General features: G+C 34.5%; 2 protein-coding genes and 1 long non-coding RNA gene across 23 annotated transcripts; 1 reads left to right on the top strand and 2 right to left on the bottom strand.

Annotated features, from left to right (window-relative positions):
* Nucleotides 1-3,221: 3,221 nt before the first annotated feature.
* On the bottom strand, nt 3,222-22,082 carry LOC133668416 (uncharacterized). Of its 20 annotated transcripts, none has more exons than XR_009833693.1 (16): nt 21,847-22,079; nt 21,588-21,752; nt 21,353-21,460; nt 21,134-21,268; nt 20,941-21,009; nt 20,768-20,864; nt 20,570-20,672; nt 19,983-20,193; nt 19,089-19,202; nt 6,001-6,114; nt 5,179-5,355; nt 4,917-4,997; nt 4,047-4,719; nt 3,678-3,935; nt 3,545-3,565; nt 3,222-3,432 (listed from the first exon to the last, which is right to left on the bottom strand). XR_009833693.1 is itself a non-coding variant. In XM_062088252.1 (13 exons), exons 1-13 carry the CDS (start codon nt 21,988-21,990, stop codon nt 17,289-17,291), a joined length of 1,599 nt encoding a protein of 532 aa, XP_061944236.1. In that variant the 5' UTR covers nt 21,991-22,079; the 3' UTR covers nt 17,082-17,288. The 20 variants fall into 20 exon arrangements, 3 of the variants coding, with proteins under 3 accessions (XP_061944240.1, XP_061944236.1, XP_061944237.1); XR_009833699.1 differs by having other exon boundaries at nt 5,183-5,355; XR_009833697.1 differs by having other exon boundaries at nt 4,917-4,981; nt 5,183-5,355.
* Nucleotides 6,895-8,962, bottom strand: LOC133668420 (uncharacterized). Its single transcript, XR_009833705.1, has 7 exons — nt 8,752-8,962; nt 8,493-8,657; nt 8,264-8,371; nt 8,045-8,179; nt 7,852-7,920; nt 7,679-7,771; nt 6,895-7,105 (listed from the first exon to the last, which is right to left on the bottom strand). It is a non-coding gene; the product is annotated as an uncharacterized LOC133668420 (long non-coding RNA).
* Nucleotides 13,150-16,539, top strand: LOC133668419 (phosphoglucan phosphatase LSF2, chloroplastic-like). Of its 2 annotated transcripts, none has more exons than XM_062088261.1 (5): nt 13,150-13,526; nt 14,738-14,943; nt 15,115-15,285; nt 15,512-15,724; nt 16,248-16,539. In XM_062088261.1, exons 1-4 carry the CDS (start codon nt 13,229-13,231, stop codon nt 15,713-15,715), a joined length of 879 nt encoding a protein of 292 aa, XP_061944245.1. In that variant the 5' UTR covers nt 13,150-13,228; the 3' UTR covers nt 15,716-15,724; nt 16,248-16,539. The 2 variants fall into 2 exon arrangements, with proteins under 2 accessions (XP_061944245.1, XP_061944244.1); XM_062088260.1 differs by having other exon boundaries at nt 13,151-13,526; nt 16,225-16,539.
* Nucleotides 22,083-22,405: the final 323 nt, after the last annotated feature.

The following is a 22,405-nucleotide window of genomic DNA, read 5'->3' as shown; positions in this document are numbered from 1 at the left end:
AATAAAAAGGCATAGGAAGAACGTCAAGGCATTGCTTACTATTTTTATATATAGCCAGTATGGTAAGCTAATTAAAAACATGTATATAGAGTTAAGGCATCATAAACATGTATAAAGATCATCATGTAAAATAACATATAAGATTTTTATCGTAACTATCCATAATTTTGCAGACCACGCCATCAATTTATGGACACATCCAAATCTCCACATATAACGGTTTAGGTAAACACTTAGAAGAATAAGAAGAATAATCAACGATATAAGCATGCAGCCCATCAAAGGAGTCCTATCAACATCACTAACAATTTAGCTCATGTAAATTTTTAAAAAACATATACATTTATAGACAAGCCCTCAGGCATAAACAATGCTCCACGAGTATCCAAGAACATGTCGATCAAATAATTTAAGTAACTTACAGCTACCACATCAAGGAAAAAGGCTATATGTAGGTACTTTATAGCCTTGCTTGCTTTTATAGCTGGCACTAATCGACCACAATTATCAAATTGAAACTTTTTCTCACAACTGTCCATCCATGGATTTCAAAAGCAATAAATAAAGAGTCCCACCAAAAGCTTTCAACCCAAATTTGCAGAACAAGCTAATGAAAACATCAACAATCAATTAACAAAACACGTAGAGATATATAGCACAGGTAATTACGGAGTTTTCAATTGTGTACTAGAGTGATCTTAGGAAGCTATACATGGTAAGCTAAATCACCTTTTCTATTTACGAGAGTATATAAAGCTAGTATGGTAAGCTAATTATAAACATGTATATAGCTAAGGCAATATAAAGATCATCATGTAAAATAATATATAAGATTTTTATCGTAACTATCCATAATTTCGCAGACCACACCATCAATTTATGGACACATCCAAATCTCCACATATCACAGTTTAGGTAAAAACTTAGAAGAATAAGAAAAATAATCAACGATATAAGCATGCAGCCCATTACAGGATTCCTATCAACATCACTAACAATTTAGCTCATGTAAATTTTTAAAAAGCATATACATTTATAGACAAGCCCTCGGGCATAAACAATGCTCCACGAGTATCCAAGAACATGTCGATCAAATAATTTAAGTTACTTACAAGTAGCAAATCAAGGAAAAAGGCTATATGTAGGTACTTTATAGCCTTGCTTGCTTTTATAGCTGGGACTAATCGACCACAATTATCAAATTGAAACTTTTTCTCACAACTATCCATCCATGGATTCCAAAAGCAATCAATAAAGAGTCACACCAAAAACTTTCAACCCAAATTTGCAGAACAAGCTAATGAAAACATCAACAATCAATTAACAAAACACGTAGAGATATATAGCACAGGTAATTACTGAGTTTTCAATCGTGTACTAGAGTGATCTTAGGAAGGTATACATGGTAAGCTAAATCTCCTTTTCTATTTACGAGAGTATATATAGCCAGTATGGTAAGCTAATTATAAACATGTATAAGGATCATCATGTAAAATAACATATAAGATTTTTATCGTAACTATTCATAATTTTGCAGACCACACCATCAATTTATGGACACATCCAAATCTCCACATATCACGGTTTAGGTAAATACTTAGAAGAATAAGAAGAATAATCAACGATATAAGCATGCAGCCCATCACAAGAGTCCTATCAACATCACTAACAATTTAGCTCATGTAAATTTTTAAAAAGCATATACATTTATAGACAAGCCCTCAGGCATAAACAATGCTCCACGAGTATCCAAGAACATGTCGATCAAATAATTTAAGTTACTTACAGCTACCACATCAAGGAAAAACGTTATATGTAGGTACTTGATCGCCTTGCTTGCTTTTATAGCTGGGACTAATGGACCACAATTATCAAATTGCAACTTTTTCTCACAACTATCCATCCATGGATTCCAAAAGCAATCAATAAAGAGTCACACCAAAAACTTTCAACCCAAATTTGCAGAACAAGCTAATGAAAACATCAACAATCAATTAACAAAACACGTAGAGATATATAGCACTGGTAATTACTGAGTTTTCAATCGTGTGTAGACCAAAACTCAAAACTCAAATCAAAGTTTTTGTTGTATCAATACTATTTCAGTTAGAACAAGCTCGATGGAGAACTATCCTGCACAAATCCTAGGGGAAAATTAGGAGAAAACTTCATCTTCTTTATTAAAGGCACCACGTCAGAACCATGTGGATAAGTTACGCAAGGATACTTTATCCTTGCCTGTTCAGTGGGATAAAAGTGGCTTGTCCTCATTTAAAAGCATTAAGGTGCCTAATTATTAGACTTGATATGTTATTATACCCAACCACCACATGAAATAAGTTGCTCAAAATACATATTGATATGAAATGCATCATTCAAATGATAAAGGTCAAGAGACTGCTAGTGATTATGCCAGACCGTCTAGCAAATTGGGAACACAACTCTAAGAGAGAAAATATTTAACATAATACAATAGACTAGGTAAATTACTTACGTGATGTCACGGGTTGTTATAAGAATGATGCAAGAAGCCAAGTGAGGAATACCTGAACTAATCCAAGAAGCCAAGCAGACAAAGAACCTAGTAAAAATGGAAAAAGAAAAATCAATAGTGTTAAATCATAGCATCATCTTGAAAGCAAAGCACATGTTAATAAAAGCATTCAACATTCTTTATCCCCAAAAAATAATTAGCATTTTTCTCTTTGCTAGAGTTTGATACCTTGGCTTGGATATGTCCTGAAATTCTCTCTAGCAGGTCTTTCACATCAAGTTCAAGCTCAGTCTGCTTTTTTACTGCTTATGTTTGTCGTTGAAGTAAAGATAAATAAATTATAATCTCACGTTAAAAACAATAAGTAAAACACAAGATATTTAAGCCTTAAAATCCAGTACCATAGTACCTCGTCACTCGCCTCAAGTTCAGGTTGCCTTTTCTGGAGTGCCTCGTCACTTGCCTCATGTTGATCTAGTGCCTTCTTGTTCATATGGCTGAACTGCTGAAGTTGCTCATTGCACCAATGAAGCATTTTATGCCACTCTTTCACACTCCACTTATACCTATATGTTCCAATAAAAGAGAGCATGTCACTTCTCAAAAGATGAATGCTTAAGTGGAAGCATAGAAACATCACCTATCTCAGTTAGTACCGAGTACATATGGGGGCAAGACCAAAACATCATCGTCTAGTATTTCAGTAAAGATATCGGCTCGCAAATCAGAAAAATAAATTTCAAACATTAATTACAAGACACAATAGTTTAACAATACATTAAAAGCCAAGAAAAAAAAACTGAAGCTCAGACTAGTCATTTATCACATGAAGAAACAATAAAGCAAATTCACAGTTCAGAGTTCTTGTGTTGTGACTTCAGCCAATAAGTCTATCCATCGTATCAAAAACACCTGGAAGAAGGGCCATGAATTACAAGCTGCATGAAAAAAAATGAAAAAGGTCGTAAAACAAAGTCTACAAATTTGCAGAAAATTCTTGATTCATATGGTCAAATGACACGACAAGAAAAACAGACATCTCTTTCTTACCATTGGGTGGCCTTGAGCAGTCTTGAGTAAAGAAAGAGGAACCAACAGTTAACACAAGAAAAAAAAATAAGATTGTCAAAAAAACAGGAGAAAGATAGAAAGTTTTCAAATCAAAGACAGTTGAGATGCTTACAATGTTTTTTAGAGCCAAAAAGAAAAATCAAGCAACCTGCAAGAAAAGCCAGGGTCAAGAACATAAAATGAAAGAATGGAAAGAGATGGGAAATTTTGGAATCTAAAACAGATCAAGGATATTAGGGTTAAAGAAAATTAAAGCTAAACGGAGATGGATGTTCATCCAAGCATCACAATTGACCAAATGCCCATTGTAAGTCTCTCCTTCTTTCAATTTCACCAACTGTTACAGCATACAACCGCCATGAATTACAAGCTGCATGAAAAAAATGAAAAAGGTCGTAAAACAAAGTCTACAAATTTGCAGAAAATTCTTGATTCATATGGTCAAATAACACGACAAGAAAAACAGACATCTCTTTCTTACCATTGGATGGCCTTGAGCAGTCTTGAGTAAAGAAGGAGGAACCAGCAGTTAACACAAGAAAAAAAAAATTAAACATGCTTTAAATAATTTTATTTAATTTATTTCTTTTTCATAAGTTGAAAATGATCAGCCCAGAACAAATGTCTTGGATACCACGCACATATTTTAATTTGTGGATATCATCATATAACTAGCATCCAATCCAGCAACTTAAGAGTTTTGTTGATTCACCATCAACCATGTTTAGATTGTAAATATTGAATTAGTCCATGAGAGAGGGCCATTCATAGACCATATTCTAGTCACAACAAACACAATCCAAGAGACAAAAGTTACCTTTGCTTTCAAGGAATGTTTCCTCCTCTCCAACCCTTCGTCCAAGTACATTGATAAGTGACCCAAAATACAGAGCAAATACAGTGCACGTGATCAGCCCAGAACAAATGTCTTGGATACCACGCACATATTTTAATTTGTGGATATCATCATATAACTAGCATCCAATCCAGCAACTTAAGAGTTTGTTGATTCACCATCAACCATATTTAGATTGTAAATATTGAATTAGTCCATGAGAGAGGGCCATTCATAGACCATATTCTAGTCACAACAAACACAATCCAAGAGACAAAAGTTACCTTTGCTTTCAAGGAATGTTTCCTCCTCTCCAACCCTTCGTCCAAGTACATTGATAAGTGACCCAAAATACAGAGCAAATACAGTGCACGTGATTGTGATGACATTTTACGGCATGCTAAAATCAGGAGTTGTCAAAGGTACAAGTAATACTTCAGTTTTAGAGAGAACAGGACTCTTTTCCTGCATATCCATAATCAATAAAAATAAACATGTGCAGAAACATCTACTAACCTTAGCTTTGTATTTCTCTTCTTGAGTGACCACAGCAAACAGAAGTTCTCTTCCAGGCCTGGTCACTACATAAGTAACCACCTGCAAGTAAGGGTAAAACCAAACCGTGAGGCCTCAAAATGAATGGGACATACTTCCAGGTGTTCTCAACAATTTAAGAGGAAAGTGCATTCACCCAAATAATACTCTAGATAATTGGATACATAAGCATTCTTATATTCAAATAGAATAACTAGGAAAGGAAGAAAGAAAGAAATACAACCCACAATGCTGTTTCACTGCAGGCAAGGGACCAATGGTGACAAACCTTCCGTACAGTCTCACAGATGGCAACTGCTACCCAAGTTGGCCAAACAGCAATAGCAACCAAATTTGAGAAGGCAGCAACCGGAGCAGAGCATATTGCTGCAGTAACCCCAGCTAAAGTAAGGATGCGTCCCTGTGTTTGATTTGATAAGCGAAAGCACAACAAATTATAAACAGGAACTCTAATAATGTGAAATGCAATGAACACTGCAGTTTTGTCCCCAGAGATGCACAAACACAGAAAATATTACTTGAAGAAATTTATCAAGCAGAATTAAGGAAAGTAATTGCAGATCCCAATGAACAGACAGTAATAACCACCAGAACCTGACATAATGAATTTCTCTGCTACAGATCATGCAATTTGTTAAAGATTCAAGATTGAATTAGTGTAAAAGAATATCATTTCTAAAAACATTTTGGTACCGGAATTCTTCTACGAAGCTTCCTTCTTTACATTTTTTACGGGGACAAATTTCAGATTCAATTGCATAAAGGTACCATGCATGTTCTTTGTATCCACCACATCCAAACAAACCATGAGATTATTTTATTTTCAGAAATTACCCTCTCCGAGGCTTGGGAATACAAAGATTAAAATTGCTTCAGGGGAAACTCAGTAACAACTAATCAGAGCAAGACGCCTGTTAAATTTGATCATAATTCTGCAACTGATTTCCTTAATAATGGAACTCCAGTAAGTATTATCTATTTTCTTGGTTTTACAATCAGTCAGAACATCAAAACATTGAAGAAATATATTTGGTTATTAGCTTACTGTTAAAGTAAGTTGTCCAGCAAGGATAAAAACAGCAATGAAGCTATTTATCTGGGCAAACAATTTTCTTCTTCCAAGAGAGCTTGAAACAGTCATGGCAATTACTGTTACTTTCTACAAAAGAAAACAAGGATTCATTAGTGAGAGGAAATACGCATAATTCATGTATAGATGAGGATAAATCATATCTAGAGCAATGGCAACAAATCAAATCATTTTTTATCAATAGTCAAGCCTACAAAGTTTAAGCTCCCTAAATTTGAATTTACTTGTAGTGGAATCCCAGCTCCAATAATTACTTATTCTGGTTCATGTTACTTGTACATATTCTATGCGGGTATATAAATGTTTAAGAAACAAGTTTCAGATATCAAAAAATAAAATTAGTCAGCATATGACAGCAAAATTGGCAGATATTCCGGCTATCATAGTGGTAGTCACTTGGCATGAACCGTCATACAGTAAACCTGAGATTAAAATCCCAGTCATACCCAAGATCGGAAGGGTTAAGAGTGGAAGGGAGCGACACTTAGTTATGTTGCTAAGTTTTAAGCCATAAGGATTACAAAATAAATAAATAAAAAGCCGAAAAAAATTGATAATGTGAGATCCACTGAGTTATACGATAAGGATAAGCGTTATCTCTGACCAACTGAGAAACAGAGTGCATGTATAAAAAACACGGTCTGATCCCTTTCTTACTTTCAATCCACTCTTCCTCTTCCCTCTTGCTTTTCTCATGGTTAATAATAACAAAATCAACAAAAAGCAAGATAAATTATAGATAGTTCTCTAAATTAGTTTACTTCCTGTTCAGTCAAATCATAAAATCTGGTTTGGAAAGGGTGATTTAGAAATTCAGAGTACATGAACAGGAGCAGAGTTCCATTTTACCTGAAAATAGAAGAATGAAGAAATAACTGCACTCAGCCACAGGAATAGAGACACATTCAACAAATAAGTTGAAGATAATACAAGCCGAAACCCATCTAAGATGACCCAAAGCTGAGGCCTCATCCTGGATGAAGGAGACTTTGGAGAAGAGACTTTGAAAGCTGGTGATGATCGTCCATCAGCCTCACTATGCTGATCAGCATCAACTTTTCTAAAAAGCAAAAGCATCCCAATAAGCTACATGAAAGCACCTGAAAAGCTCTTTCACTCTTCCAGAGATGCAAAATAATATGACCTACATGAATACATTTTTTTTTCTTGACAGGTGAGTAGCATGTAGTCTAAGAAGCTAAAAAAGTACTAGTGGATCATCCAGACTGTTCAAATGTATTGACTAGAAGTGAAAGCTCCATAGAGAAAGAAAAGGGTAAAAGAAATGTATCAGATACAAACAACAAGAATTTGCATTCACTCCGAAAGAACAGTTCGTACAAAACTAGGACATTGATTATCCATGAACTAAGAGACAGTAACAAGTCATCACTACTAAACAGACAGTAACAAGTCATCACTACTAATGGCTGACCTTATGGGAGATAATTCATGAGGAAGATGGGATACATCCTTGTCGATCCCTTTTGATGACTGTGCAGCTAGTTCCATCAACAAAGCAGCAAATAGAAGTAAAACTGCAATTGCATTGAACCAACCAATCATTTAAAACCAAATTCAAACAAACAGAAACTCAGACACTAAACAATCTCATTTTCCGAAGCATACATACAAGGACCCAACCAAGCCATTGATGTAGCAAACAACGATCCAAATAGCTGACCAAGTGTAGCACCAGCACCAATGAACCCAAACAATCTTGAACCTGACTGAATACAACCGAAATGTCAAATGCAGAATATAAAACCATGATGATTTTAAGGTCTCCACGTTGCAGCATCTAACCTCACTATCCATCACATCAATAACCCTAGCCCAAGTCGACGATATGGTAATAAGATTAAGCAGCGCAACCTTCAAAAAAAAGAAAAAAATTCCAACCATAGAAGAAACTCAAAAAGTCAAATCACAAGGCAATCAGTCGACATTTAATTTAGGAAATAACTAAAACCAATAGAAGCTTTCAAACTCATCATACCCAGAGAAACAATCCAATTCTGACAGAAATATAAAACCATCCATGATCATCCCAACTTCAAGAATATGTACTGCTGGTTCTGTCAACATCAACCTTCAAACCCTCTTTCAATTCAGTTGATATAGCAACAGTACCCTAATCATTAAAAAAAAAGAGACGATTTACTCAGAAATTAAGACAAAAAAACTGTTGGTAATTAAAAATAATAATAAAAAATACCTTTGACTTGAAGAGCGAAAACTCAGCAGAAGCAGAGGAAGAGAAATGCCATGGAAAGAACAAGAGAACAAGAGAAACGCTAAAAAACCTGTGTATCAAAAACAAAGCCTGGTGGTGGTGGGGGGCATGAAATCTCAAGAATTAATGATTGAAAATCAAAACCCATTTCAGTGATTTTATTATTACAATCACAATAATAATGAAAGAAAAAAGGGAAATGGTAACCAACCTTGGATTTAGAGAAATTAGGGAAAGAGAAAAGGAGAGTTGATAAAGGAGCAGCAATCAAGGTGAGGAATAAGGATCCGATAAAGAGAGCTGGAAGCTTCGATAAACCTAGAGAGATTGCACCTTCATCCCGCAATGGTAACACTACAAAAGATGCACTCAAAATCTGCAACGAGAAACACTAAAATTAATTTATGAATTCTTGATATTGATTTAAAGAACAAAACAAAAGAAGAACAAGATTTAATTATTATCATTACGAAGAAAAAGCAGGAAGAGGAGTTAAGGAGAGGTGAGGTTTCGTGAGGGTAGATGGACACGAAGGTGGAGAGGATCGCATCTAATTGAGGCCTCCACCTATCCATTACCATGTTCAGTACTGACATTTTCTTCTTCCTTTTCATTCACTTCCAAACCTTCTCTTCTTTTTCTTCTTCTTTTTTCTCCTCTTTCCTACATTTTTCTTTCCTTCCAATTACACATTGTTTTATTCCATGGGTTTGTTTTGCCTTTTGCCTTTTGCCGTCACTTTCAAATGGTCGCACAAAAGCAAAGATAACGTTTTAAAATTTACTTACATGACCGTTGGAGTTTTATCAGTGATTAAACAAACTCCCATTCAACCTAAATAATAATAACAAAAACAACAACAAATGATATTCTAATTATAAAATCTAAATTCATCATATTGGTTAACTCTAGATTCCAACTGATTCGAGACTTAAACTAATCTAAATTAAAAAAAAATTATAAAAAATAACTTTATTTAACTCGGATAAAAATTTAAATTGATTTGGGATAAAACTAAGACCTTAAATTGTTAATATTTTGATCAAAATAATATCATTATGATTAAAAAAAATACACTTAGATTATCCTCCCAAACTATGACTCAAGCATTGCTTCAAAACAAGTTTTATATCTATAATTCGTCAATACAGGAACAAGATTGTTTTAGTTTAGTACTATAGATAGTTTAAAACTTATCTGAGTTGGAGAAAAAAAAACAGCTCACCATAATTTAATTTTGTTAAAAATCTAGGTTGATTCAGGATAAAACTTAAATTTTAAATCGTTAATATTTTAATAAAAAATAATATTATTTTGATTAAAAATAAAATAAATACACTTAGATTTATCCTCTCAAACTACAATTAGGTTTTGTAAGTGTAATTTACTCGCCAGTACAGGAACAAGATTCTTTTAGTTTAGTACTGTAGATAGCTTATTATAAATGTGAGTCCATTCCCTTTGTTGAATCATTGTGGAAAGAACCACCCTCTTTTCTTGTCCTTGACGGAGCTTCAATGGGTCCTGTAATCACAGGCGAACTTATCTAATTGGTCGGTCAGCCAGCTAAGCAAACCCGCATCGAGCACATGAGAGACACCAAGCAAGACCCAACTAACTCAGACTGACCTCACAATTTTTTGTCTAACAACTTAGTTAATTATGCCTAGGCAAAAGGCAAAAGCAAACCCAATTACACATTACACGAAGGTGGAGAGGTGAGTTTTATTTTGTTTTATTCTTTTGAAAAAAGATTGGACTTTTTCAAAGGATTCCGTTGCCCGCACAAAATTCATGAAAAAAATCTTCAGGCATTCAGACAATCTACAACGGTAACACTAATTATCTAAAACAATAAAAAATCAAATAAAAATAAAGAAAGAATAAAATCATACATTTAAAACCCAAAAAACATATGAAAAAAAATTAACGTTAAGATATCAAGATTCACACAAAATTGAATTCATGAAAACAAACTAAAAACCACAAAAATCTATCTCAGCACATTAAAAAAAATCTCATCGAATGAACAAATCAAAGTTTAAAAAATATAATAATCAAGATTAATATAAATATAACCCGTAAGCTATCCTTGTCTTTATCATCAATGCCATGTCAAGAATTCTTCTAAATCACCACCACCATCTCTGCCACCTCCACAAGAAAGACCAGTACGCCGCAATCAAAAATATAAAAGCCGCCACCGTCACCTAGATCTCCCGGCACTAAAAACTCCAGCATTGCGGTTTCAAACATTCCACCTTGCAGTTTCACATCTCTCTCTAATTTTAGTCGATCACTGAATCAAACAATGGTAAATCCTATAATAATGAGAGAGCAGGAGAGAGCGTTTTGAAGAGTAAAAGAGAAAGACTATTTCCAGAGAGAAAGTGGTATTTTCATTTATTTTTTTAGAGAGAGAGAGAGGAGACCGTTGTTGATGGTTGAATTCAACGGGGAAGGTAGAGCTCGGGAAATTTTTTCAAAAAAATTAAGGTTGGTTTTCTATTATGACAGCCCTTGATATTGTTTTGTCATTACGGGATTGTCGAAGCTTTGAAGAGTATGGTGTTGTTGTTTTGGAGGGTAGTTTTGGGAGAGGGAGCTCAACGGGCTAAATGCCAATGCTCATTATTTTATGGATATAAAGGTGGTTTTTATTGTTATTATTATTAATTTGGAAAATTAAGTATTCTGTAATTTGGTTGGAATTATAATTATTAGCTCCAAAAATTACACGACTAAATTAACATTGTGTATGTTCTATTTTATTTGCCGTTTCGGGTTCAACTAATTTTTTTAAATATTAAAAGTGCTAATAAATTTTTTATTTAATTATACAATAACAAAAATAGACAATCGCAAAATCAAAACATCAACCCAATACGATCGCGTGCAGGCCTACTAGTTCAGGCCTGCGCACATGAGACTGTAATGTTTTTTTTTAAGTTAAAGATACAGATGACATCTCATCTGCCCCGATGCTTTAAAAAAAAACGAAGTGTTGTTTAAAATCTATTTGAAAAATTAAGCATTCTGTAATTTGGTTGGAATTATATTTTTTAGCTCGAAAAATTACACGACTAAATTAACCTTGTGTATGTACTATTTTATTTGCCGTTTCGGGTTCAACTAATTTTTTTAAATATTAAAATTGCTAATAAATTTTTGGTTGTATAATATATTAAAAAATCATGTCTTTAATTCTCTGGTGTTTTCTGATTTATGCTTTGCATGAAATTGAGATTACACCTTCATTTTAGGTAAGATCTACCCTCTAAACCACAATTTAAGAAAGACAATTGATAAAATCCAAGCAATACTAAAAAATCTGTTAGAAGTTCTAGTTGGTCTAGAGATAAAATTTAGAACCAAAAGGTTCAAAGAGGGTTGTATTTGACTTCTTCAAGAAACATGTGCTAAGGTGGACTTCAAGAAGATGTTAAATAATGAAGTCTTGATTAATTTAATTCATATTCAAGAAAGGCTTGTCGATGGACATTCATAAATTACAAAAAGATTCAAATCTACCTTTTGACCTTTCTCTACTATTTTGGTAAAAATTGGAGCTATAAAAGGGATTTTAATTCAATTCTAGTTGGATTAATCAAGGCTTTTAATGATGCGATCCAAACAATACCAAGAAATACGTTAGAGGTTCCAGTTGGTTCAATGACAAGACTTAGAGCTATAAAAAGGCTTTCAATGGCTTCAAAACACTTAGGCTAAGGTGGATTTCAAGAAGATAATAAATAATAAAGTACAAGCCTTGATTAATTTATTTCATGTTCAATAAAGACTTGTAGGTGGTCATTTAGACATTATAAAAACATTCAAATTTGTCAGTTTGACTTTTTGATATTGTTTTGGCCATAACTTGAGCTACAAAAAGAATTTTAATACTATTCCAGTTGCATTGGAAAATAGACACCCATAAATTTCCATTGATGCATGAAAAACCTTTTAATTCATTAATACGAGGGAAAACCATGAATTTGAAGTTAAACTTTGATTTTTCTAATAGATCATAAAAAAGATTTTAGTCTTATTTAAATTAATTAGGCTATTATTTTATTTATCTTTTAGTTGTTATTAGGCCTTTAGAGATATTAGAGCCTTTAATTAAATTTATGTTCATAGAATTATTATTATTTATTAGGTTTATCCATTTTTATTAGGGATATCCTATTGGACTTAGAGTTATTTTTAGTATAAATACTATTTTGTAGAAACTTGTTTTTTTTAAAAGATTATTTTTAAGAAAAAAAATTAACATTCTTGTTATTTTTTGTATGGTTGAGTGATTCTCATACTAAATTTTTTATTGAATTTGCAAATTCTTCAAATAATTAATCAATTTCGTCACCTTCATTGTGATTTAATTTTACTTATTTGCATTTCTTATAAACGTAAAGTGATGATGATCATTATGTATAATTTTGATTTTTCAAGAAAAATTCTTGATGGGTTAAGTCACAATCCATTTAAATCAAATTCTAGAAGGTGTCTGCATCAATTAAAGTTACCAACGTATTTTAAAAGGAGTCTGCATCAACAACCAAACAGTAATATTTGTAACCGAGAAGAAAAACGACAATTGTCATGCTTTCAAACAATCACTTAATAGATATAAGCTAACGCAAATTTAGCTGGATAAAGTATATAAAACAATTGAAATAAGAGGGGAAGTTACTGTGCGCCATGTACTTGTGGTAAAAATTAATTGCAAACAAATACACGAACTTGATTGCAAAAAGGTAAGGAAAAACACACACATGAGGATTCAATTGCACATCTTACAATAATCTGAGTACCAAATTGACGTAAAACTCTCTTTTTTTTTCCTCCTTAAAATTTCATCTGAAGGAAGTCACGAGTGGCTTAAGTTGATAGTAGCAAATCTAACGCCCACGAATTCCTATTCGGAGAAACATCAGGAGAGAAAATATGGTTGGTATTAGCAGCAACATTTCCCTCTCAACAGTTTCGACATACCCACTTGAAAATAGAATTTTGTTGTTGATGAGAAAGAAACCCACATGCAATTTTATGGTCTTTAAGAGTTGCTTTAAAATGGGCAGAACTGGAATCCATTGTAAGTTACCAGCTCATAGTCATGGGAGTGGAGTTGAGGACAACCCCACAGGAAAGAACTTATCATTGACCTCAACAAACATGATGGAAGAGTATAATATTGCCATGAAAAGGATGATGAGGAACCCATACGAGTATCATCATGATCTTGGTTAGTTAGTTTCCCTTTTACCTCCATGTTCCTAATTATTTCTTGCTCTTGATCTTCATCTTTCATTTCCATCTAAGATTTTGGTACTGTGTTTGTTCATTCGTTTCTGTGTGTCAGTGTTTTGTGTTCCTTTTATACTTTCAGTTTGTTTTTCTCTGGTGGATTGCAAGTAAGGAGAATGTGCAGGTTGGCGGATATGTTTTTCTGGGTTCTTCTTGCTTTTGCCATACAATGAAATTTCCATAATACTAAATACTTTAAGTTGTGTTGTTGAATTCAATTCTGAAGTAATCCAATAACAACCCATTCTGTGGTTTTTAATTTTTTGAAATGGTCAATGACTATATAATTTAGGCAGCATCTGAATCTGGATGGCATCCTTTTATCCTTAATTTATTTAATTTTATGTTGTCAGTTCATTCGTAAGTATGAAGCTTAACACAAAAAAGGTTGTTACTTTTTCCATGAATTCTCTGCTCTCTATCTTTTAATGGAGTTGACCATGCTCCCGGTAATGCTTCCACTGTCACCCTCTAATTTCGGATGCAAGTTATTGAGAATCACAAATCAATAGTTGTATAGACACACTTTAGGGAAAAGCTTGAAAAAATAATCCTGATCTGCGTCACTTCTGAGAAAGATGACTTATCATTGCTATTATATTACCTTTCAGCTGAATGAAAGCATTTTATATATGTCTAGATCTTATGGAAAAGGGTTGGGATCGACCCAGCCATTTTTTTAAAAGAAAGACTTTTGATACAAAATTTGTATCAGTTTTATTTATTACAGCCCGACATGCATGGGTCTAAAGGTGTAGGGATTAAAATAAAAGGTTCAAGTTTTGAAATTGCTTAACCTTTTGACTAACTTGGAAATAGAAAAGTCTGAAGCCACACTGTACAAGTATTCTTTTGAATGGCTACAGAAATCATTGATAAAGATGTGTGTGAGTGTGAACTGTAGACACCCATATCAACTAGTTTGTAAATGAGGTTTGGTTTTGTTGATAGAGCTACTACCATCATCAACACAAGTCTAAAATCTAAACGATTGCAAAGAAGTTATGTATCTTGCAGTATAGGCTCCACCATTAGCATTCCACTTTTGGCTCCCCTGCACCCCAACTTTTTATGGTAAATGCATTCCAGTTTTCTTACCGTGTGTGTTGTGTTCCTTAATTCAGTCGATAACTGACATGCTATATTCAGGTATGAACTACACATTGATAACTGATAATGTGATTGTGGGATCCCAACCTCAGAAACCTGAAGATATAGAACATCTAAGACATGAGGAGAATGTGGCCTACATTCTAAACTTGCAGCAGGACAAGGACATCGAGTATTGGGGCATTGACTTGCTGTCTATTATACAGAGATGTCAACAACTTGGAATCCGTCATATGAGAAGGCCTGTAAGAAAGTGCTACTCATTGAAAATTGAAACATGTAGAAGACTCGAATTTCCAAAATTAGTTATTATATGTTTCAACCATTTTTCATGTGTTCATGCCTGCGTTTTATTTTTTTACCAGTGTTTTCTTGGTGCTAACTGGATGAATTTGCAAATATAATTCTTTCTTCAGGCTACAGATTTCGATCCAGATTCCTTGAGAAGTGCATTACCCAAAGCTGTTTCATCGTTGGAATGGGCTATTTCTGAGGGAAAAGGCAGAGTGTACGTACATTGCACAGCTGGACTGGGAAGAGCCCCTGCTGTTGCTATAGCTTACATGTTCTGGTTTTGTTGCATGAATGTTAGTTCTCAACTCTTCTACTATTTATTTTTGTCAAAAATTATTATTTTAAATTTCGGACTTGTATTGATATGATTTCTTACAAAACTGTGGGCTATATTTGGTATGGATATCATGATATTATCGGACTTCTAGAGTGATTGTTTTGATACAATTTCTTGATTGATTGATTCGCTAACTGGAACATATTTTTCTGATTGTCATTTTTGCTACTGGTATGGGACAGCTTAATACAGCTTATGATACACTAACTTCGAAGAGACCTTGTGGACCCAGTAAGAGATCGATACGAGCAGCTACTTATGATCTAGCCAAGAATGATCCATGGAAGGAACCCTTTGAGAGTCTACCAGAATATGCTTTTGAAGATATGGCAGATTGGGAGAGGCACTTGATTCAAGATCGTGTCTGTTCCCTCCGTGGAACATAAGCATTTAAGGTAAACATTTTGTTGTCTTGCAAAGCATTTAAGGTAAACATTTCTAGTTCAAGGTTCTGAGGCTGTGATCTGATAAAGTAAGGGATCTCTCCTGGAGGTTATTTTGTCTGATCATTACTAGATGGATTAGCAGCGCATCTCGCTATTCAGCATATCCATAAAAATGTGAAAACAAAATAATTATATTTTAATCTGGTGAAATTACTAATACCTGCCTTGACCACGTGTGAAACGCAAGCAAACCTGATGAAATAAATAGGAGACACAGATTCATCAAGCCCTGACACCCTCTAGTGCCCTCAAAGTCTGAAGGGCGACTATCATCCTGCACAAAAGTCAGTTATTTGCATGCATGGTAGGGACTAATTTCAGTTATCCTTCTAGCCATTGCCAAAACAAAGCATGCATAATTTATATAATTATACTCCCCCTTATTTTATCATATGAAAGTTGAAAACTTGCTGATGTACATTCTGACTGGTTGAATCATGTTAACCCAGGATAATTTCATTTGATAAAGCAGCTACGAGGAGAAACTCAAATCAATCAACTGCAAAGGGCTGGTTTCATGGGACGAGGGAACTTGCAGGGGAGGCAAATGGTAGTTCATGGCTAGAGATGAGCTTGGAACCTGTGCACTTTGTTAAAATAAATGAAAAAAAGTGAAGCAGAGGAACTCCGATTAGCACAGTTTAATAGCAGTAATGGAAGCTTTACCTGCATCCAAATGTACAATAATGGTACTTATGTACCTAATATTGGGAAACTCCGTGAATTAGTGCAGGTGTAATAATAATCTTGGAGGATTTATCAAATATCAATCTTCAGTATCCCTCCCCGACAATGTTACTTCATTGTTAACTGGGAGTAGGGACACGCTCTTGTTGAGGTATTGTTCACTGTTCATAAAAAGAATCGATGTTCGAGCTTTACAGTGGATAGCTAGCGAACGAGAAAACCGCCCTGGACAATGTCTACGGCTATCCCTGTTTATGGCCTGGGATCTTGGGTGTTAGGTACAAATCTTTTTTATTTTATGTTTTTTTGCGCCATGATGACAGATAATCTGGTTCTTGGTCACCCCAATTGGCGCTAGATGGGAGGAAAAGATGACAGGTGAACAGCTCTTACAAAGATTGAAATCCTATTTCAGAGGTGCAATCTTGTGTCTTGAGCTAAGTTGATAGAATCAAATTTATTCACGACTGTGTAACCACCACACAGCAGCACTTTTTTTCCACTGATACAATTGCCTGTGATCTGCACAGATCAACCAACTGCAACTCAACTTAGCATTTAGTAAAATTGCAATGTTTTGCTGGTGAATTGTGTTCTAAAGAAGTCGAGTTACCATGCCTTGAACCGAGTAAAGTTGGAGCAGTATTAGCACAAGGAAACATCATCGTACATGCATTTGACATAGTGAGACATGCTCTACCAGCCATTAACTATCAGCCTATAAAATTATAATCCCAAAGAGGAAATGATACAAAGGAATTATTTATCTTTGTTTCCTTTGTTCAATAACTGTACATAAAATCATTCTTCAAAAACCTAAAAAAGTTTAGACGGCCTGGAGCTTTGCAAGTTGAGCTTGCCGCTGTCCTAAATGGAATGCTGTAAAAATCCAAAGTAAACAGATCTGCAGCACAAAGACGATTAACAAAACCTTGCATTATTCTTGGTTGAAAAACATAATCATAACAAATGAAATGGCATTTTCAGAGCATTACTTGATGTGGTGCAGAACTACGTTGGAATTAAAAAGGTTGGATCAATAACCACCATAATAATTAATCTATAAAATTTGATGGTTATATACGTACAGGCAGAGCATAAAGAGACACAGTTGATGTCCTCCCATGAAGAGTGCTGAATAGTAGTTTGTACATTCCTGCAGCTGTAGCATCTCCAAGCCGTTGAACAATGACATCTATGCAAACCTGTGGTAAGACATAGTGCTGGTTGACATAATGCAGTAGAAGATATGCAAGCAATTATTCAAAATCTAATGGTAATATCAAACAAGAAATGCGTGAAATCCATGTTATTTGCATCAATTGCAAAGGTAAGTGTACTCATCATGCATGCCTAAAAGAGTCTCAAGGGATTTCATAAAAATGACATCAGACATGAAATGAAATTTCTGCCAAAAAGGGAGAAAAGATTGGAGATCGATAAGTAAGCAACGACATTACTGCTTGTTAACAAAATCTGGTATTAATAGCCCAATTCAATCAGGGATACATAAAACTTACTAGTACAGAAACATCTACTAACCTTAGCTTTGTATTTCTCTTCTTGAGTGACCACAGCAAACAGAAGTTCTCTTCCAGGCCTGGTCACTACATAAGTAACCACCTGCAAGTAAGGGTAAAACCAAACCGTGAGGCCTCAAAATGAATGGGACATACTTCCAGGTGTTCTCAACAATTTAAGAGGAAAGTGCATTCACCCAAATAATACTCTAGATAATTGGATACATAAGCATTCTTATATTCAAATAGAATAACTAGGAAAGGAAGAAAGAAAGAAATACAACCCACAATGCTGTTTCACTGCAGGCAAGGGACCAATGGTGACAAACCTTCCGTACAGTCTCACAGATGGCAACTGCTACCCAAGTTGGCCAAACAGCAATAGCAACCAAATTTGAGAAGGCAGCAACCGGAGCAGAGCATATTGCTGCAGTAACCCCAGCTAAAGTAAGGATGCGTCCCTGTGTTTGATTTGATAAGCGAAAGCACAACAAATTATAAACAGGAACTCTAATAATGTGAAATGCAATGAACACTGCAGTTTTGTCCCCAGAGATGCACAAACACAGAAAATATTACTTGAAGAAATTTATCAAGCAGAATTAAGGAAAGTAATTGCAGATCCCAATGAACAGACAGTAATAACCACCAGAACCTGACATAATGAATTTCTCTGCTACAGATCATGCAATTTGTTAAAGATTCAAGATTGAATTAGTGTAAAAGAATATCATTTCTAAAAACATTTTGGTACCGGAATTCTTCTACGAAGCTTCCTTCTTTACATTTTTTACGGGGACAAATTTCAGATTCAATTGCATAAAGGTACCATGCATGTTCTTTGTATCCACCACATCCAAACAAACCATGAGATTATTTTATTTTCAGAAATTACCCTCTCCGAGGCTTGGGAATACAAAGATTAAAATTGCTTCAGGGGAAACTCAGTAACAACTAATCAGAGCAAGACGCCTGTTAAATTTGATCATAATTCTGCAACTGATTTCCTTAATAATGGAACTCCAGTAAGTATTATCTATTTTCTTGGTTTTACAATCAGTCAGAACATCAAAACATTGAAGAAATATATTTGGTTATTAGCTTACTGTTAAAGTAAGTTGTCCAGCAAGGATAAAAACAGCAATGAAGCTATTTATCTGGGCAAACAATTTTCTTCTTCCAAGAGAGCTTGAAACAGTCATGGCAATTACTGTTACTTTCTACAAAAGAAAACAAGGATTCATTAGTGAGAGGAAATACGCATAATTCATGTATAGATGAGGATAAATCATATCTAGAGCAATGGCAACAAATCAAATCATTTTTTATCAATAGTCAAGCCTACAAAGTTTAAGCTCCCTAAATTTGAATTTACTTGTAGTGGAATCCCAGCTCCAATAATTACTTATTCTGGTTCATGTTACTTGTACATATTCTATGCGGGTATATAAATGTTTAAGAAACAAGTTTCAGATATCAAAAAATAAAATTAGCCAGCATATGACAGCAAAATTGGCAGATATTCCGGCTATCATAGTGGTAGTCACTTGGCATGAACCGTCATACAGTAAACCTGAGATTAAAATCCCAGTCATACCCAAGATCGGAAGGGTTAAGAGTGGAAGAGAGCGACACTTAGTTATGTTGCTAAGTTTTAAGCCATAAGGATTACAAAATAAATAAATAAAAAGCCAAAAAAAATTGATAATGTGAGATCCACTGAGTTATACGATAAGGATAAGCGTTATCTCTGACCAACTGAGAAACAGAGTGCATGTATAAAAAACACGGTCTGATCCCTTTCTTACTTTCAATCCACTCTTCCTCTTCCCTCTTGCTTTTCTCATGGTTAATAATAACAAAATCAACAAAAAGCAAGATAAATTATAGATAGTTCTCTAAATTAGTTTACTTCCTGTTCAGTCAAATCATAAAATCTGGTTTGGAAAGGGTGATTTAGAAATTCAGAGTACATGAACAGGAGCAGAGTTCCATTTTACCTGAAAATAGAAGAATGAAGAAATAACTGCACTCAGCCACAGGAATAGAGACACATTCAACAAATAAGTTGAAGATAATACAAGCCGAAACCCATCTAAGATGACCCAAAGCTGAGGCCTCATCCTGGATGAAGGAGACTTTGGAGAAGAGACTTTGAAAGCTGGTGATGATCGTCCATCAGCCTCACTATGCTGATCAGCATCAACTTTTCTAAAAAGCAAAAGCATCCCAATAAGCTACATGAAAGCACCTGAAAAGCTCTTTCACTCTTCCAGAGATGCTAAATAATATGACCTACATGAATAAATTTTTTTTTCTTGACAGGTGAGTAGCATGTAGTCTAAGAAGCTAAAAAAGTACTAGTGGATCATCCAGACTGTTCAAATGTTTTGACTAGAAGTGAAAGCTCCATAGAGAAAAGAAAAGGGTAAAAGAAATGTATCAGATACAAACAACAAGAATTTGCATTCACTCCGAAAGAACAGTTCTTACAAAACTAGGACCTTGATTATCCATGAACTAAGAGACAGTAACAAGTCATCACTACTAAACAGACAGTAACAAGTCATCACTACTAATGGCTGACCTTATGGGAGATAATTCATGAGGAAGATGGGATACATCCTTGTCGATCCCTTTTGATGACTGTGCAGCTAGTTCCATCAACAAAGCAGCAAATAGAAGTAAAACTGCAATTGCATTGAACCAACCAATCATTTAAAACCAAATTCAAACAAACAGAAACTCAGACACTAAACAATCTCATTTTCCGAAGCATACGTACAAGGACCCAACCAAGCCATTGATGTTGCAAACAACGATCCAAATAGCTGACCAAGTGTAGCACCAGCACCAATGAACCCAAACAATCTTGAACCTGACTGAATACAACCGAAATGTCAAATGCAGAATATAAAACCATGATGATTTTAAGGTCTCCACGTTGCAGCATCTAACCTCACTATCCATCACATCAATAACCCTAGCCCAAGTCGACGATATGGTAATAAGATTAAGCAGCGCAACCTTCAAAAAAAAGAAAAAAATTCCAACCATAGAAGAAACTCAAAAAGTCAAATCACAAGGCAATCAGTCGACATTTAATTTAGGAAATAACTAAAACCAATAGAAGCTTTCAAACTCATCATACCCAGAGAAACAATCCAATTCTGACAGAAATATAAAACCATCCATGATCATCCCAACTTCCAGAATATGTACTACTGGTTCTGTCAACATCAACCTTCAAACCCTCTTTCAATTCAGTTGATATAGCAACAGTACCCTAATCATTAAAAAAAAGAGACAATTTACTCAGAAATTAAGACAAAAAAACTGTTGATAATTAAAAATAATAAAAAAAAAATACCTTTGACTTGAAGAGCGAAAACTCAGCAGAAGCAGAGGAAGAGAAATGCCATAGAAAGAAGAAGAGAACAAGAGAAACACTAAAAAACCTGTGTATCAAAAACAAAGCCTGGTGGGGGGGGGGGGGGGGGGGCATGAAATCTCAAGAATTAATGATTGAAAATCAAAACCCATTTCAGTGATTTTATTATTACAATCACAATAATAATGAACAGAAAAGGGAAATGGTAACCAACCTTGGATTTAGAGAAATTAGGGAAAGAGAAAAGGAGAGTTGATAAAGGAGCAGCAATCAAGGTGAGGAATAAGGATCCGGTAAAGAGAGCTGGAAGCTTCGATAAACCTAGAGAGATTGCACCTTCATCCCGCAATGGTAACACTACAAAATATGCACTCAAAATCTGCAACGAGAAACACTAAAATTAATTTATGAATTCTTGATATTGATTTAAAGAACAAAACAAAAGAAGAACAAGATTTAATTATTATCATTACGAAGAAAAAGCAGGAAGAGGAGTGAAGGAGAGGTGAGGTTTCGTGAGGGTAGATGGACACGAAGGTGGAGAGGATCGCATCTAATTGAGGCCTCCACCTATCCATTACCATGTTCAGTACTGACATTTTCTTCTTCCTTTTCATTCACTTCCAAACTTTCTCTTCTTTTTTCTCCTCTTTCCTACATTTTTCTTTTCCTTTGTTTCCGCAGCATATATTAATTACATTATGCCCCTCTACTCTTAGAGATTGCATATCATCTCCTCAAAGAAATCATTTTGTTAGTCCCTATTATATTCCATCATTATCAATTGAGTTTCAAATCTTTTGGCGTTTTATCAATGTTGTTCAACTTAGAATATTGTCTTGTATTATTGTATATACTTGCAGCTTGTTGGAACCATGTAAATTCAAAGGGTTAAATTATTTTTTATGTTTGAGAATTCTTTTAAATGAATTGATATGAATTTTAAATGGAATTTAATTTATAAAAAAAATAAAAAAATAAATTAGGAAAACTCTCTCATTTATTATATTATTGTAATTTCTCTTGAAATTA

Source organism: Populus nigra, chromosome 11, assembly GCF_951802175.1.
Source record: "Populus nigra chromosome 11, ddPopNigr1.1, whole genome shotgun sequence".
Classification (NCBI taxonomy): Eukaryota; Viridiplantae; Streptophyta; class Magnoliopsida; order Malpighiales; family Salicaceae; genus Populus; species Populus nigra.
Note: the sequence above shows the minus strand (reverse complement) of the source record. Positions and strands in the feature narration are given on the sequence as shown.